The sequence below is a fragment of the Rhinatrema bivittatum genome, chromosome 8, assembly GCF_901001135.1.
Source record: "Rhinatrema bivittatum chromosome 8, aRhiBiv1.1, whole genome shotgun sequence".
In the NCBI taxonomy this organism is placed as follows: Eukaryota; Metazoa; Chordata; class Amphibia; order Gymnophiona; family Rhinatrematidae; genus Rhinatrema; species Rhinatrema bivittatum.
The window spans coordinates 95,727,544-95,744,373 of NC_042622.1; the positions used below are offsets into that span (position 1 = coordinate 95,727,544).

The 16,830-nt window shown below is 47.9% G+C and overlaps 1 protein-coding gene across 4 annotated transcripts in view; it reads left to right on the plus strand.

Annotated features, from left to right (window-relative positions):
• SEC16A (SEC16 homolog A, endoplasmic reticulum export factor) overlaps positions 1 to 16,830 on the plus strand; it is a 192,532-nt gene that overhangs the window by 161,701 nt on the left and 14,001 nt on the right. For 3 of the 4 annotated variants that reach the window (XM_029614123.1, XM_029614126.1, XM_029614125.1), the window contains exons 27-29: positions 7,971 to 8,108; positions 8,319 to 8,383; positions 8,988 to 9,038. In XM_029614123.1, coding sequence (XP_029469983.1) covers positions 7,971 to 8,108; positions 8,319 to 8,383; positions 8,988 to 9,038 — 254 coding nt within the window. The remainder of the gene's footprint in view (positions 1 to 7,970; positions 8,109 to 8,318; positions 8,384 to 8,987; positions 9,039 to 16,830) is intronic. The other variant, XM_029614124.1, reaches the window with a different exon arrangement.

Here is a 16,830-nt window from a genome sequence, read left to right on the forward strand (position 1 = left end):
AAACATCATCGATTTAACGCTTCCAGGTAACTAATTGTTGCATAAATGGGTGATTGACAAGCCAACTGTTCTCAAAATGATGCATATAAAGATTTGCCAGATCTGGGGCCATGGATGCCCCCATAGCCATGCCACATACCTGTAAATAAAATTCTTGATTGAAAGCAAAAATTTTTTTCTTTAAAGCAATCTGTAAAAGTTGTGACAAGAAGTCACTAGGAATGCGATGGGGTCTTGGACGTTGGTCAAAGACATTATTTGCAATTTCTATAGCTTCATCTTGAGGTATGGAAGTGTAGAGAGCTTCTACGTCCAGAGTCACTAATTTTAAAGATGGCTGAGACGTGCGGTCCATTTTGAATGGTAGCCTTGCTTCTATCAAGATAAGTACTATTTTTACCTTCTTTTGATACGTGAATTAATTATTATATGGTTATTCTAGGTAACTGACTCTTGCTAAAACATCTTTTGATGTGCCCCTGACGAAGCTAAGTAAGCGAAACACCGGCCTGTGTAGGGCGATAAGAATGAGTTGTTTGATAAGAGTCCGTTTCATTTTGAATTTCTTGGATGGAGGACTATTTTAATTAAAAAGAAAAAAGTTCTATATAAAAATAATTTTTGCAGTATTAAAGAATTAAAAAATGATGAAGGTGGATGATTGAGTAGACCGGTTAGTGTCTGTCAAAAAGACACATAACGTCAGGCTTGCTGACACCTTCTTAGGCTAATATTTACAATATTGCGATTTCCACAATTTTTGTTACTAGATTATTTTTGTGGTTATCCACTGACTCCTTTTTTGTTTGTGGTAATTGAAATCTCCCATTATTGCTGCATTACCAATTTGGTTAGCTTCTATAATTTCTTTTAGCATTTCACTGTTCATCTCACCATCTTGGCCAGGTGGATGGTAGTATACTCCTATCAGTATACTCTTCCCCAACACACAAGGGATTTCTACCCATAAAGATTCAATTGTGCATTTAGTCATCCCGGACATAAAGCGCCACCCCACCTCCCAGATGCTCTTCTCTGTCATTGTAATATAATTTGTACCCCAGTATAACACTGTTTCATTGGTTATCCTCCTTCCACCATGTCTGAGATGCCAATTAAGTCTGTCATCATTCACTGCTATACATTATAATTCTCCCATCTTAATTCTTAGACTTCTGGCATTAGCATACAAACATTTCAAAGTGTGTTTGTATTAATATTCTGCTTTTTAGTTGACAGGATTAAATTGGAATCTTTTAACTCAGGCAAGTTTTTAATTATAGGCACCTAGACTACTTTTCTTATTATTGGAACCTCACTGTTGTGATGCCCTAATTCTAATGCGTCAATAGCATCATTTGAAGATACCTCCCTCTGAACCATGTGCTGCTGAGCAACTGTCGACTTCCCCTTTGTTCTAGTTTAAAAGCTGCTCTAGCCATCTACCCTCTGGTTCCACCCTCTAGCCAACGAGGGTGGAACCAGCAGTCTGGTTCCACCCTCGTTAAGGTGGTGCCCATCCCTGCAGAAAAGATTCCCCCCTTCCCCAGAAGGTTCCCCAGTTCCTTTACAAAACTGAATCCCTCTTCCTTGCACCATCATCTCATCCACGCATTGAGATTCTGGAGCTCTGCCTGCCTCTGGGGACCTGCGCATGGAACAGTGAGCATTTCAGAGAATGCTACCCTGGAGGATCTGGATTTCAGCTTTCTACCTAAGAGCCTAAATTTGGCTTCTAGACCCTCCCTCCCACATTTTCCTATGACGTTGGTGCCCACATGTACCACGACAGCTGGCTCCTCCCCAGCACTGTCTAAAATTCTATCTAGGTGATGCGTGAGGTCTGCCACCTTCGCACCAGGTAGGCGTGTTACCAGGCGATCCTCACGCCCACCAGCCACCCGGCTGTCTGCATTCCTAATAATCAAATCACCAAATATGATGGCCAACCTAACCCTTCCCTCCTGGGCAGTAGTCCTGGGAGACACATCCTCAGTGCGAAAGGACAGTGCACCACCTGGAGAGCAGGTCCTTGCTACAGGATCCTTTCCTGCTGCACCAGGTTGATGCTCTCCCAAATGCTTAACCAACTTCTCCACATCTTCTCCAAAGAATAACTTTCCTCTAAGATGGAGACTACGAAGCTGGGACTTTGAATAGACGTTTGCTGCCCAGTTGCCTAGCCCCAGCAGCCGTCTAGCTGAAACCACTGACACCTAGACACAATGCACAGCAAATCATATAGTGCATCATTGATAAAGGCCAAGCCAGCCTCTAGGTATTCTGTGTCTTTCTCAGAAAGCATGTCCTCAGAGTCTGACATTGAAATCTGCTTCACCCAGTGTAAATAGCTGCTCTGAGAGCTAGAGCTGAAACTAAAAAAATTCTGTTGAGATGAATATCTTCCGATCCTGAGAATCTTTAAGAGCTCCACAACCTTCAACTGGAATGGTGATTTTTTTTTAGTGACTGCCGAAACCAGGGCATCCCCCTTGGGTACTTTCAACAGCCCCAGAATTTCCTGCAGGAGAGGGTATGACTTTGCCATGGCTTTGACGACTCAGCCCAGCCTCCAGCATCTCTCATTCTACAAAAATTAAGCTGTCCATTGAAAAGAGAAGGTCTTAGAGGGCCTCTAAGATGGGAGGAGAGAAAGTCATGTTTTGGATCTGTCACTTGTGGACCTTAAGATATTAAGGGAAAGTGGCAGTAAGAGTCAGAGGAAGAGGAATGTTCCCCTAGGGAAGAGGATAATTCAGCTATAGTTCAGTTCTAAAAAGAGGAACTTTCTCCCATAGTTTCACAGACTAAGAGCACTGAACATAACATTAAAAAAAATGCATTAAAAAAAAAAGAGGATAGGAGTCTGTAAACTCAGAAGAAGACTTTGATGTTGAATTTAAGGATACAGGCCGATGTAATATCATGTGCTGAGCCTAGTACACAGGTTAACGAGCATTTGGACACGCTAGGATAACACCCAATGCAATAAAGGGATTAGTGTGTCCAAAACGCATGTCCAAACTAGCGCGTAGCTAATAGCACTCATCACATATAAATGCATGTAGATGAGGCTATTACCCCCCCACCCCCCCCACCCCCATGCAAAAAATTCTCTGTCTGCCTGATGCACACATTTTAACATGGAAAACTTAAACGCCAGCCCTAGGACACTCCGAGCCATCTGAAAAATGTCCCATAAAGCCACAAAAAAAGGATAGACCTAAAGCTGCTTCTTGTTCATTCCCACCCTGAAATAGGCTTTGGAACACAAGGAAGTTTAAACAAGGACATTCGGTGAGTTCTCAGAGATCCCATAATTTTGGTAAGTATCAGACTTTCAGACAGCCAAGAAGGGTGGTAAGGTGCCTGGATCCTGGTGCCTCTCGAGCCTCCCCATGAGAATTAGAGGCCCCAGTCTCCTGTACCAGAGATAGGCAGTCAGCTGTTAAAATTTTATGGGAGATGGCCCCAAATTACTTTGGATCATTGTGTTCTAGAGATCATATGGGATGGTTAGACCCTAGAACCTTTTCTGACCAACTTCAGACGCTTTTATGATTTCTCCTCGTCACTTGATGAGAAAGCAAGAAGCAGTAAGAGCAATGCTGGATCATCTACTCTGCTTAAAAGCGATGATTCCAGTCCCAAAGGCCCAGCCAAGACTGGGGCATTATTCCATTTACTTTACGGCTCCCAAGAAGGAAGGGACCTTTTGCCCCATCCTAGATCTCAAGGAGGTCAACAAGTTTTTGTGAATATTGCACTTCAGAATGGAAACTTTGAAGTCTTTCATTCTGTCAGGAGTTTATCTCCTTGGAGCTCACAGAAGCTCCTTATCCCTGTAAGGATGGATCACCAGCAATTTCTTCAATTTGCAGTGCAGGGTTGTGGCATTTCCAATTTCAGACCCTGCTCTTTAGGTTAGCCACAGCTCTAAGATTTTTCAAAGGTGACTATAGTGCTGGCTATGGAGGGAAGGGATTTTAGGTACACCCTTATCTGGACAACTGGCTGATTGAAGCAGAATCAGAACAGGAGAGTACAGTGGCCAACAAGAGGGTGGTGCAAGTCTCTCAAGAATTAGGGTGGATAGTCAACTTTCCCAAGAGCTGTTTGGAATATTCTCAGGCCCCGGAGTATCTGGGAGTTCTATTTCCTAGCGTGTAGCCAGATGGGCTCAGGACCAATGGGATATGTGTTCCCCTGCTAGCAGATGGAGACTGAGTCAGATTTCAAAGCTGACGACACCTTAGATATACCCCTGCAGTGCCCTCAGCCATTCAGTATCTTTTGGTCTCCTAGCAGATGTGGATGTTCTATCCCCAGACCTGCATTGGTGTTAGGGGATTGCAGTACTCATTTGAAGAAGAAAATTTACCTTTAAATTGGAGAAAGATCGAGCCCTGCTCTACTGCGGTGATACCTAATGGTCCTTCCCCCAGTTGAGAATTCCTGAGGTGATTTCCGAGATTCCTCAGAGGTGTGCCTTGGTCTGGTAGCCAGTTTCCGATGTGGACTTTGCTGCTGAAGCAGCTGAAAGGCAGTGGGTGCAGGAAGTCTAGCGCAGCAGTGTCGGCCTAAGCCCTCTTCCCCCATAGCTGGAGACAGTCTGTTTTCAGCTGGTAAGCGCTGAGCCCAGGAAAGTAAAAGTAGGACTCCGATTCAGAGACATGGAAGGGCTCCAGTAAGTGTTTCCTCTGGTCTCTTGCTCAGCGCACCATTCCAATGACGTTACTGATTCCATTGGGACAAGGGAAAGGGGTTTCCGAGCGGGTTGAGCAGCCCTCCGATGGACTAGGTCCCACTTCAGGCTCGGTGGGCACTCCATGTGGCAGTCTGCAGTGGCTCCATCTTGTGCGCGGTTTGGTGCAGTGCCATTTTCCCCCCATAGACTGCCGGTATATGTGGTGCAGGCTGGCCCTTACTGTGCACATACAGCACACATACCTGCGTGCATAGGCACACGTATATGTTCGCGCACAGCCGGACGCTTATACTTATGCACATTGAGGTGGATTTGTGCACACTCGAGTCCAAGCGCTAGCTGGCTGAACGCACAAGCTACAGTGAACTATGGCTCCAGCAACAAAGAAGCACAAGCAACACTCTGTGCTGCCTGCCATATTAGGGCTGCACAGTCTGACCTAGAATCCTTCCTAGGTCAGCACTGTGAGGAAGCCCAGGGAGGGTTGAACTCTCAGAATTTCTCTAAGCCCGGCCACTCCCAGTCGGAGAACAGATCAGCCATGACCTTATCTGGTAGCACCCTGGGGCTGCGTCCTCCTCGGGAGAGGTCAGTTCAGCGGCACCTATCCCAGTTCCTCCTGGGAATAGGTATGGACCTAGTGACCTTCACGGGTGGAATTCTTTCAGGGCCTTCAAGCCTTTCTTCAGGCACAGTCAGCTGCTGCCCCTGCCTGTTCTGAGCCCCAGCTGCGAAGGCCTTGTCCTTCCAGCCTTATTATCATGCCTCGCTTCACCAAGGATATACTTGACAAGGACCCAGACACCACGGACGACGAAGAAGATTCAGACTCATTGGAGGATGAGGAAATCCCTTCAGGCCTGGAGCCATACCCAGACCATGCTACGGTTTTTCCACAGAGATGAATTGCCAGCCCTGGTCTTCCAGACCCTGAAGATTCTGGGAGTTCCAGGCAGTGACCCTATGTTGGAACCAAAAAGGAATCTCATTCTGGTGTCTCTATGGAAATCCTCGTGCTATTTCCCGATGTTAGAAGCCATCTAGGAGTTGATTGACCTGGAGCGGGACACCCCGGAAGCCAGCTTTAAAGGAGGTCGGGTACTGGAGGCCTTGCACCCTCTGGACCTGACGGCCAGAGAACGCCTTCATTTCCCGAAAGTGGATGCCCTGGTCTGCGCCATTTCAAAGCGAACCACTATCCCAGTAGAGGGAGGAGCGGCCTTGAAGGATTCGCATGATAGACAAATGGAGTCCATCCTTAAGCAAGCCTTTGACACAACAGCAATAACACTGCAGATTGCTTCCTATTGTGCCCTGGTGACTTGCTCATGTCTACTGCTCTCAAGAGAGGCAGATAGCTCAGGGGCGCATTCCAGAGAGGTAATGGAGCCCGCCACAGCCTTCCTAGTGGATGCAAACTCTGACCTAGTACGTATCTCGGCCAGAGGAGCAGCCTCAGTGGTGGTGGCCAGATGACAGCTATAGCTGCGAAATTGGTCAGCGGACACGACCTCTAAGGCAAACCTCACAAAGATGCCCTTTAAGGGATCCCTCTTATTCGGAAGCAAATTGGAAAAGTTGGCCAGTAAAAGGGTTGAATCTCCATTGCCGTGGCTACTGGAAGATAAGACAAAGAAGTCACAGCGCCCCTTGCCAATGAGGGGTCAGACCAAGGGCTCCCAGCGCTTTTGGCCCTACAGAAACTCATCATTTCAGACATCTCGACCCTTGGAAATGTCTTATCCTTTCAGAGCAGACAACCAAAAAAAGGAACTGGTTCGGGCTCAGGTTCATCCCGATCTCAATTTGGATCTGACTTTTTTTGCAGGTCTGCAGTTTGAGCCTATTGAAGATATTTGTTGAGGTTACTTGCCTTGCAGACTGTTTCTGGTGGCTATCCAGGAGAATCTTGGAGTTGCAAACATTGTCCTGCAAAACTCCCTTTTTGGAGTTCACAGAGGGCACAGTCAAGATACATACAGTAGCTTCCTTTCTTCCGAAGGTGGTTCTCACTTTTCATTTGAATCAAACTGTTTCTTTGCTTTTGTTTAGAAAACAAATGAATAAGGCAAATTACATTATTTGAATGTGAAGAGAGTACCTTTGTGGTATCTTAAGGTCATAAATGCCTTCTGGAAGTCTGATCATCTTTGTTCTGTTTGGAGGAGCTTGGAAGGCAAGATGGCAACTAAAGCTTCAATAGTATGTTGGATTAAGGAGGTCCTTATAGCAGCATATGCAGATAGTGGTAGATCCTTACCTAAACAGGTGAGGGCTCATTCCACTAGTATTCAGGCAGCTTTCTGGTTAGAGCTGCAGTTGGTTTCCCTACAGGATATCTGCAAAGCTGCAATGTGGTCCTTGCATACCTTTTTCAAAGCATTATCGTCTTGATATAGGGACCAGACAGGAAACTGCCTTTGCTTCAGCGGTGTTGAGAGCAGGTTTGGTAGTGTCCTGCCCTGTTCATGATTAGCTTGGGTACATCCCACTTATCTGGATTGGTCTGGATGAAGAGGAAGGAGAAATTAGTTATTACTTGTTAATTTCCTTTCCTTGAGTCCAGTCAGACTAGTCCAGGACCCTTCTTGTTTTTTGCCAAACTCGTGTACATTTTACAGTTGCAGTACAAGAAGAGTTGCTGGCTCAATGTTGTTCAAGCAGCTGTGGTTTACACAGTGTTGAACTTGTAATTTGTTTCCTTTTTGGACTAGAGTTTTCTTGGTCTTGGAAGTCTTCTGGTTAAAATTTCTTTCTTAACTTTCTTGTTGAGAGTTAAATTATCCAAAGTTAGCTTGTTACAGGTAATACTGGTAGGCTTGAGGTCAGCACAAATGCTTATAAAGGTGACATCAGCGAACTTGTTTCTCTGTCTCCATCTGGTGGTTGGCGTACATAACCCACTCATCTGGACTGGTCTGATTGGATTCAAGGAGGAAATTATTGGGTGGTAATTAATTTCTCCATTTTTCCCTTCCCTTCACACCCATCATTCTAATGTAATCTGTGATTCATTTATATAGTCTAGTAACATTGACCTGCTCATTTTGTTTTGATCTGATGAAGGGAGTGTAACTCCAAAAAGTGAGACAAGAAATGTATTGTTAGTCTAATAAAAAAGCTTTATTTTTTTTGATATTTAATATCTTGGAAGTGTTGGAAATGTAAAGTGGAGTTATTTAAAGTTTCTCTAGTAGATTGTTTAACTTCTGTTACTAACAGAATTTTTCCATACGTTAGCCATCTACTTTTTTTTCTTCAGCAGGAAGCAGAGGCCGTTATGTTGATGTCCTAAACCCAGCTGGCAACAGATCTAATAGTTCTATTCCTCCACCCTCCGATTTATTTGCCCCATTGGCACCAATGCCTATCCCCACAAACCTGTTTGTTCCAAGTGCAGGTATGTAAAACCAGAAGAATCCACCTGGAATTGATTTGTAATTGAATAAGGCGGACTATAATAATTTTTAAATAAATAAATAAGAATACATATAGAGGAGAGTCTGTGATCACTATTTAATGTGCTGTTCATGGGAGCTTTACATTCCATGTGCTGGTCTATCCAGTAGTCTTAAGCTACCCTGAAACTAGTCTGTGCTTCTTTTACCAGTTCCTGCAGAAGGCAGTGATGCTAAACAGGCATCGGCAGCAGAGCAAACCAGTGCAGAAACTCAGGTTGGTTAACAGTGAAATTGATCCAGATGTACATGAATCCTGTTTTCTGGGTGTTAATGTGATTTTTCCTTTAGAACCAAGTACTATAGAAACCAGAGACATTTGGGAAGATAAGGCCTTTGGCTGGTAGCTTATTCTAGAATGCTATGTAATACTTGCCCCCAATACTTTTTTTCGTCATGGTCTTGCTATTTAGACAAAAGGGCTGCAGTGGAACTTATCTTGTGATACTGGGTGTTAAGGGGACCTCTCTGCTCTTCTCCGCAGTGTTTGTCATGAATTAATCCCCATTAAAGGACATCTTTATTATTTTATTTCCATTTTATCTTCTGTCTTTTCCTTGGAAAGGCACAAGGAATATGTGAATTGTAGTACATATGTCTGGGAGTGGGAGGAAGGGACATAACATAAAACTGGAAACTGATCAATGCAAAACTATATAGGTAGCAATACATGGATTACACTGACTTATATTCTGCAGGCATCTACTCCCAACCTCAGTACCCAAGTGCTTATAACGTTTGCACATCACTGTAATAAGGGCATGTAGCCTCTCTGAGGATTTAGCTAAAGAAACCCACACTCTGACCTTTTTGTTTGATAGCTTCCTTCTGGCTCTGAGAATCCTGCAGTGAATATGGATGGATCAGGAGAGGTAAGTGTAACTTAACAGGAAAAGCTTAGATATTCTAGTAGCATATTTACTCATCCTGTGGCCCTAACATTGTATAAAACTGCAAAACATTGTTCCCTGTTTGTACCCAGATCAGTCCAGACTCCTGGGTTTTGCCTCCCTGCCAGCAGATGGAGACAGAGAAAGTTTCAGTGACATTGTACATAACCCAGTGTGCTACCTGCAATCCCTCAGTATTTCTCTGTCTCCAGCAGATAGTAGATGGTGTAAAACCTGCAATCTGGAGAGAGAGAGAAAAAAAAAAGATTAAAAGGCAATTTCTGGATCCTCCCAGGTGGTTGTGAAGTCCTGGTGGGGGCCACTCCCCCTGGTTTGAGGTGGACGAGCAGGGTGTTGGTGACCCTTCTGATAGCTCAGTCTGGAGGTCCTTGGAGTGGGCATCTGGTGGTCCAGATCCCTCATCCCCCATGAGACAGTGGTGGAATCTACTGGCAGTTCTGCACTGCAAGAACAGTGGAACAGGGAAGTATCTTTTATACGGTTTGTCCTGGACTGGGTCGCTAAAGTTTGGTGAAAAGAGACAGATATAGCCAGTGGTCTAGCTTTTTTCAGATCTGCAATGTGGCCTGCGTTCCTGGAACCTGAACTTCCCTGTAGGTACCCGGATCAGTCCAGACAGTGGGTTGTGTCCCTCTTCCAGCAGATGGAGTCAGAGCAAAAAACTGTAAGGACGGCCCCTAATAGGTTGGAGCGCCCTCTGTGTCCCTTCAATATTTTCTCTGACTCCAGCAGATGGCAGGGGGTACCTACGGCTCCCCAGCATTCTTTACTACATTTTGTGTCTATATTACTTACCTTTCTTACTTTTCTGGTATGGATCAATTTAAAAAAAAAAAAAAAAAAAAAGTTAATTTCTCACTATTCTCCCAATCATCCCTGGACTTGCAGGCAGAACTTGATAGGGACAGTTTCCTATTGTTCCTTCCCTGTCTGTGGATTGGAGTTAAGTTTTTTTTATTTATGTACTTTCTTTTTTCAGTGTCTTTCAAAGCTGTCCCTGGGTGAATGTTGGTGGCTCCAACCTCTTCCCCTCACAGCAGCCCGCCCTGAGATGTCACTTCCTCGGGCCAGTCAGACAGAGAGCAGTCCTTCCTCTGTCTCTCTATCTACAGCCCTTCTGGATACTGCTGCTGACAGCCTCCGGGAGAGTTATTTACCTCACTCTCCCATGCTGCGTTCGACGCAATGTGTAGCCTGCGGGGAATCTGGGCGACTCTCCTGCGAGGGCCTCTGTTCGAGCTGCCTCCCCGGCAGGGAGGGACCCTCTAGATCGGGGGGACGTCCGATTTTGCGCGCTTCTGTGCGCCCTCGGGGAGGTCTGCTCCGTCCCGTACTGAAGAGGGAACGGCGGCCATTTTGATTTCGGAGCTGCCTGCTCCTGCGTCTCCCGATTTGATCGACTACGGTTCTTCGCCTCCCTCACCAATTCTGACGCCGACGAGCCCAGCTGCTAATAATTCAATTGTGGGGCAATTGAATGGGGTCCCTCCCGCTGCCCCCCCCACCGGGGCCATTTTCAACAGAATTCATTTTGCTCATGCTCAATGCTTACTTGGCAAGGCTCTCCCAGGATACAGCAGCTCCCCCTCCCCCAGAAATCCCCAGGCTTCAAGGGAGTGGGGATTTGCCAGATCTCGCTCAGGTACCTGCTCCTCCGGGTCCCCCAGGGACAGGTACCACAGGGGGCTCTCAACCACCAGGAATCCCTTCGGGACCCTCTCGAGTGCGGGTGGTCCCCCAACCGGCTAACCCCGACCCCCTCCTCCCTCAACATCCTGACTCAGACTTGGATGACCTGGTACCACTACTGGAAGGGGATGACCCACATGTTTTTACGTCTCTTTCAGAGGGATGAACTGGACCCGCTCATTCCAAAAGTCCTTGAAGAACTAGATATTGAGGCCCCGCAGGAGGCTGTGGGGCCCAGTGAGACTGGGAGGAAGGGGGACCCTCTCTTGGCGGGTCTCTGGCCCCCAGCGAAGACATTTTCTTTCCATCACAGGCTTCTTCAGTTGTTGTCAAGAGAGTGGGATGTTCCTGATGGGTCCCTCTGGGTCGGCAGAGCGATGGACAAACTGTACCCACTTCCTGAAGAGTCTTTGGATCTCCTCAAGGTGCCCAGCGTTGATGCATCGGTGTCCGCGGTCACAAAAAGGACAAATATCCCGGTCACTGGTGGCACCACGCTAAGACATCCAAGATCGCAAGCTCGAGGTGTATTTGAAGAGAATTTTCGAAGTTTCAGCTCTGGGGGTCCGTGCGGCGGTCTGCAGCTCTCTCATGCAACGAGCGGGGCTTCGTTGGATGCAACAATTACTTGGTGCTCAAGAGCTTCCCCCTGAAGAAGCAAGACAAGCTGACCGCCTGGAGGCGGTAATGGCATATGGGGCGGATGCTCGCTATGATCTTATCAGAGTCCTAGCCAGGACCATGGCCTCCGCCGTCTTCGCTCGACACCTGCTTTGGCTCCGCAATTGGTCGGCAGATTCTTCCTCCAAAGCTCAACTAGGCTCTTTGCCTTTTAAAGGAAAATTGCTTTTTTGGGACGAGCTGTAACAACTCATCCAGTCCCTTGGGGAGAATAAAGTGCATAAGTTGCCCGAAGATCGGCCTCGGGGTTCCAGGACTTTCAGCTCCACACGTTACCGCTTCAGGGGACAGTGGTGTTTTCATCAGTCCAGACCAGCTCCACAGAGAACTGCCTCGTCCCGGTCACAGTCCTGGTCTCATTCCTTTCATGGCCGCAGACAGTCCAGGGACAGCCCCTCCCAAGGAGCTACCAAGCCCACACAATGAAATCTTGCTGGCCCACTCTTCAACCCCTAGGATAGGCGGACAGCTGTCCCTCTTCTATGAGGAGTGGGTCAAGATCACCTCAGACCAGTGGGTCCTGGATATCTTAAAACACGGCTACGCATTAGAATTTGCTCGGCGCCTAAGAGACCGATTCATCTTCTCCCCCTGCGGTCCTGTGAAAAAGCAAGATATAGTGAGGTGCATGCTGGTTCGGCTCCTGGGCTTGGGGGCCATCATCCCAGTACCCTTGCCAGAACAAGGGTCGGGTCACTATTCCATCTACTTCGTGGTTCCCAAGAAAGAGGAAGACTTCCGTCCTATCCTCGACCTCAAAATGATCAACAGGGCCTTCAAGATTCCACACTTCGGATGGAAACCTTACGCTCCCTGATCGCGGCAGTCCACAAAGGAGAGTTTCTAGCTTCCCTAGACTTGAGGGAAGCTTACCTGCATATTCCTATTCTTCAGTCCCATCAGCTTTTCCTTTGCTTCAAGAACCTGGGACCTCATTTCCAATTCCAGGCTCTGCCATTTGGGCTAGCGACGGTGCCATGGACGTTCACCAAGGTGATGGTGGTGGTAGCTGCGGCTCTCCGGAAGGAGGGGATCCTAGTCCACCCTTACCTGGATGACTGGCTCATCCGGGCGAAGTCCCGGAGTCTGTGCCAACAGGCTGTCAAGAGGGTGCTGCATCTCCTACGTTCCCTAGGTTGGGTCGTCAACCTCACCAAGAGTCATCTCACCCCTTCACAAACAATAGATTTCCTAGGCGCCCACTTCAACACCAGACAGGGGAAAGTCTTCCTCCATCAGGATTGAGTGGACTCCCTCATTTCTCAACTGCAACGCTTCAGGGATCTCTCTCCACCCACAGCCTGGGACTACCTCCAACTGCTGGGCTCCATGGCATCAACTATAGACTTAGTGCCGTGGGCTTTTGCCCACATGCGTCCGCTACAGCAGGCGTTACTCTCTCGCTGGAAACCTGTGTCTCGGGAATTTCAGGCTCCTCTTCCACTTGCGGATTCGACCAGACTAAGCCTGCTCTGGTGGCTCAGCCTGGATCACCTATTGCAAGGAGTGGACCTGGAATTCCCACAGTAGGTGATTATAACCACGGACACCAGCCTCTGCGGCTGGGGGGCAGTATGCGTGTCACAGTCTACTCTGGGGCAATGGTCACCCATCCAGGCGACCTGGCCTATCAATCGTCTGGAGACCAGGGCAGTTCGTCTGGTGCTCAAACATTTCTTCCCCTTACTACAAGGGCGTGCGGTGCAAATTCTCTCAGACAACATGATGACTGTGGCATACATCAACCGCCAAGGCAGCACAAGAAGTCGGCATGTCTCCCAAGAGACCGACAAGTTGATGATATGGGCGGAGTCCCATCTCTCCCGCCTGGCGGCCTCCCACTTCGCAGGGGTGGACAATGTTCAAGCAGACTTCTTAAGTCGCCAGTTCTTAGATCCGGGAGAGTGGGAACTCTCCGAAGAAGCAATGCAGCTCCTGGTGCAAAAATGGGGGATCCCCCACCTAGATCTGATGGCCACGCAACGGAATGCGAAGGCCCCGCGCTTCTTCAGTCGCAGGAGAGAGCACGGCGCAGAGGGTGTAGATGCCCTGGTCCTTCCATGGCCACGGGATCTCATGCTCTGTGTTCCCATCGTGGCCTCTGGTGGGGAAGGTCCTCCGGAGGATAGAACTCAATCAGGGCCCAGTAATCCTAGTAGCTCCGGAGTGGGCTCGAAGGCCATGGTTCGCGGATCTGATCAACTTGGCAGTGGATGGCCCCCTACGGCTGGGACATCTTCCGAACCTCCTCAGTCAAGGCCCAGTATTTTTCGACCGGGTAGATCGCTTTTGTCTTGCGGCATGGCTTTTGAACGGCGCAGGTTGAGAAGACGGGGGTATCCGGAAGAGGTTATTTCCACCCTACTTCAGGCTCGAAACCTTCTATGTCCATTGCGTATGTTCGGGTATGGAAAGTGTTTGAAACGTGGTGTGTCACCCTGCAGGTTTCTCCACGCCATGCTTCCATCTCCAACATCCTCTCCTTCTTGCAGCAAGGTTTGGAGAAGGGGCTGGCCTACAACTCCTTAAAGGTCCAGGTAGCGGCCCTCTGGGCCCTTGTGTCTCATTCTAATGGACTTCATCTCTCTTCACATCCTGACATTGTCCGGTTTCTGCAAGGGGTGAAACATGTCCGGCCTCCGCTCTACTCTTCATGTCCGTCCTGGAATCTAAATTTGGTCCTCCAGGTTCTTGGTAGCCCACCGTTTGAACCTCTCCTCAGCGCCACCCTTAAGGATCTCACTCTCAAGAATGTATTCCTAGTAGCCATTTGTTCAGCTCGATGGATCACAGAATTACAAGCCTTGTCATGCAGGGAGCCTTCCCTCCATTTTACGGATTCAGGTGTTTCCTTACGCACGACGGTACCAGCTTTCTTACCCAAGGTGGTTTCCGCTTTTCATCTGAATCAGTTGGTAGAGCTCCCATCCTTCCTGGCTGATAGTCCTCGATGTAAAAAGGATCCTCATGCGCTATTTGGAAGTGACTAATCCTTTTCGCCTCACAGACCATCTCTTTGTCCTATGGAGTGGACCCAAGAGAGGATGTAAGGCTTCCAAGACCACCATTGCAGGTTGGTTAAAGGACGCAATTTCTTCTGCCTACATCGCTTCTGGTCGTATGCCTCCGGCAGGCATTAAGGCTCATTCTCTTCGCTCCCAAGCTACTTCCTGGGCAGAGAGCCACTCTCTCTGCTCAGGAAATCTGTAGAGCAGCTACCTGGAAATCATTGCACACTTTTGCGCGTCACTATCGCCTGCATGTTCCCTCTTCGTAATTTGGATCGTTTGGTGCGCAAGTTTTTCGTGCTGGGCTATCCAGGGCCCGCCCTACATAGGGAAGCTTTGGTACATCCCACTGTCTGGACTGATCCGGGTACATACAGGGAAAAGAAAATTATTCCTCACCTGCTAATTTTTGTTCCTGTAGTACCACGGATCAGTCCAGATGCCCTCCCTTTTCTGGATAATGCGCCCAGCTCCATTTCTTCTCTGAGTCAGTATGTCAGTTCTTTTTGCAAGTTCTAAAGTTACATGTTTACAGTTGTGTTTATGGTTTTCAAGTTGATCCATACCATGGGCTTTCTGGCTCTGATATTCTTTATACTGAAGGGACACAGAGGGCGCTCCAACCTATTAGGGGCCGTCCTTACAGTTTTTTGCTCTGACTCCATCTGCTGGAAGGGGGACACAACCCACTGTCTGGACTGATCCGTGGTACTACAGGAACGAAAATTAGCAGGTGAGGAATAATTTTCTTTTCTGCACCAAAGGAAAGTATTGGTTTCTATGTATCTTTATTTGTTCTGAGAGGTGTAAAAAAAAAAAAAAAAGAGAGAGATAACAGGAACTAGTTAGAGGAATCTGGGGGGGGAGGGGGGGGGAAGCTACCTTAGCAGCTCCAGGAGCTCAGCGATGAGGTTTTTCAGTAGCTTTTCTGCCTGCAGAGAAGACCAAGTATGGCTCTGTGGTGCTGAGGGACTGTTCCCCCTGCTTGCTGTTAAGATGCTGGTGGTGCCGCAGGTACAGGGAGGAACAGCATGTGTGTGTGACAAAAACGGCATGGCATTCGGGGGTCTGCATAGAGCATGATCACACCGCTTGAACAAGCCTTGCAGGTGACGGGGTCTGGTGCTAAGGTTTTCCATGTCAGTGTGGAAACGGCAGCCATTTTTGATTCCTTAGTAGCAACGGCAGGAGAGATAAGGGAATCCCCTCCTCAACTATCGCCAGCGGTTCATTATCCTTCAGAGGTTCAGAGAGGCACTTGCACTGAGGAGGAGTCTCTAGTTCTGGTAGAGGTCTTCTGCTGGTTTTAATTTGTTTATGTGCAAAGTGTGTTTAGCAGGATACTGGCTCTTGGCCCCAGTCTCCTTGGATTCTTGGCCAGTCAAGAGTCCTAACCTGTTGAGAAGCTCTTCATGCCAATGATTTTTGGTGCCAGATGTTAAACATATCTGGGCTTTAAACGCGCTGAAGGTACAGGCAGGCTTTGCTTAGCCGTGTTAGTCCACAGCAGCAGTTCTTTTCCCATGTGTGTAGGCATGTGTGTGCATTCTTGCCGTGTGGCAGTTGCATCACAGGGACCTGTGTGCTTAAGGCTGCAGCCTAGATTTAAATGCGTATATCTGCGACCTAGACTTGAGTGCGTATTTGTGCAGGTACTGGAGCACGTATTTGCGTGGGTACTTGGGCGCCTACGACCATGGCCTATTCGAGTGCATATTTGCGCATGTACTTGTGTGCGTACAACCGCAACCTAGTCTTGAGCGAGTATTTGTGTGCGACCTGGAGGGGTTTGCATGTACACCTGGGTGGCATTGGTGTACACACAGGAGGCTGCCCAGAGCTAGGCACCAGGAACGAACAGGTCCAAGTGCCTTGCTATCTGCGAGGTTTGCCATCTGAAAGCAATTCAGTCCTCACTCTATTTGTACCAGCACTGTTTGGAAGCTCAAAGCGATTTGATTAGTACAGCTTTTGCCCATGTTGGGACATCCCCTCAGCCTATGGTGTCTCTGGAAGGGAATGGTGTGGGAGGCCAGGTAATGGTCAGTTCTCCTCCTTGTTTATTCCAGAGGGCAGAAGCATCCCCAAGAGAGAGAGAGGTTGGAAAGAGCAAGTTTGGGCCTACTGGCTCCGGTATAGATCCATCTTCCTCCTCCTGGGTGGAATGTTTCCAGGGCCTGCAGACCTAGCTGCATGGGGTGCCCCGTGAAGGCAAAGCACCCTACTACGTAGTGATCGCATTCTTTGGCCTCCCATTTGTCAGTCATGGCGGGAAAATGCCACAGGAAGTCTGTCCCTGGTAATGTTCAAGAGGGTGTGGATAATCAGACATCAGAGGATTTAGATGGGGAATTGGCTTTCTCACCTCTAGAAGA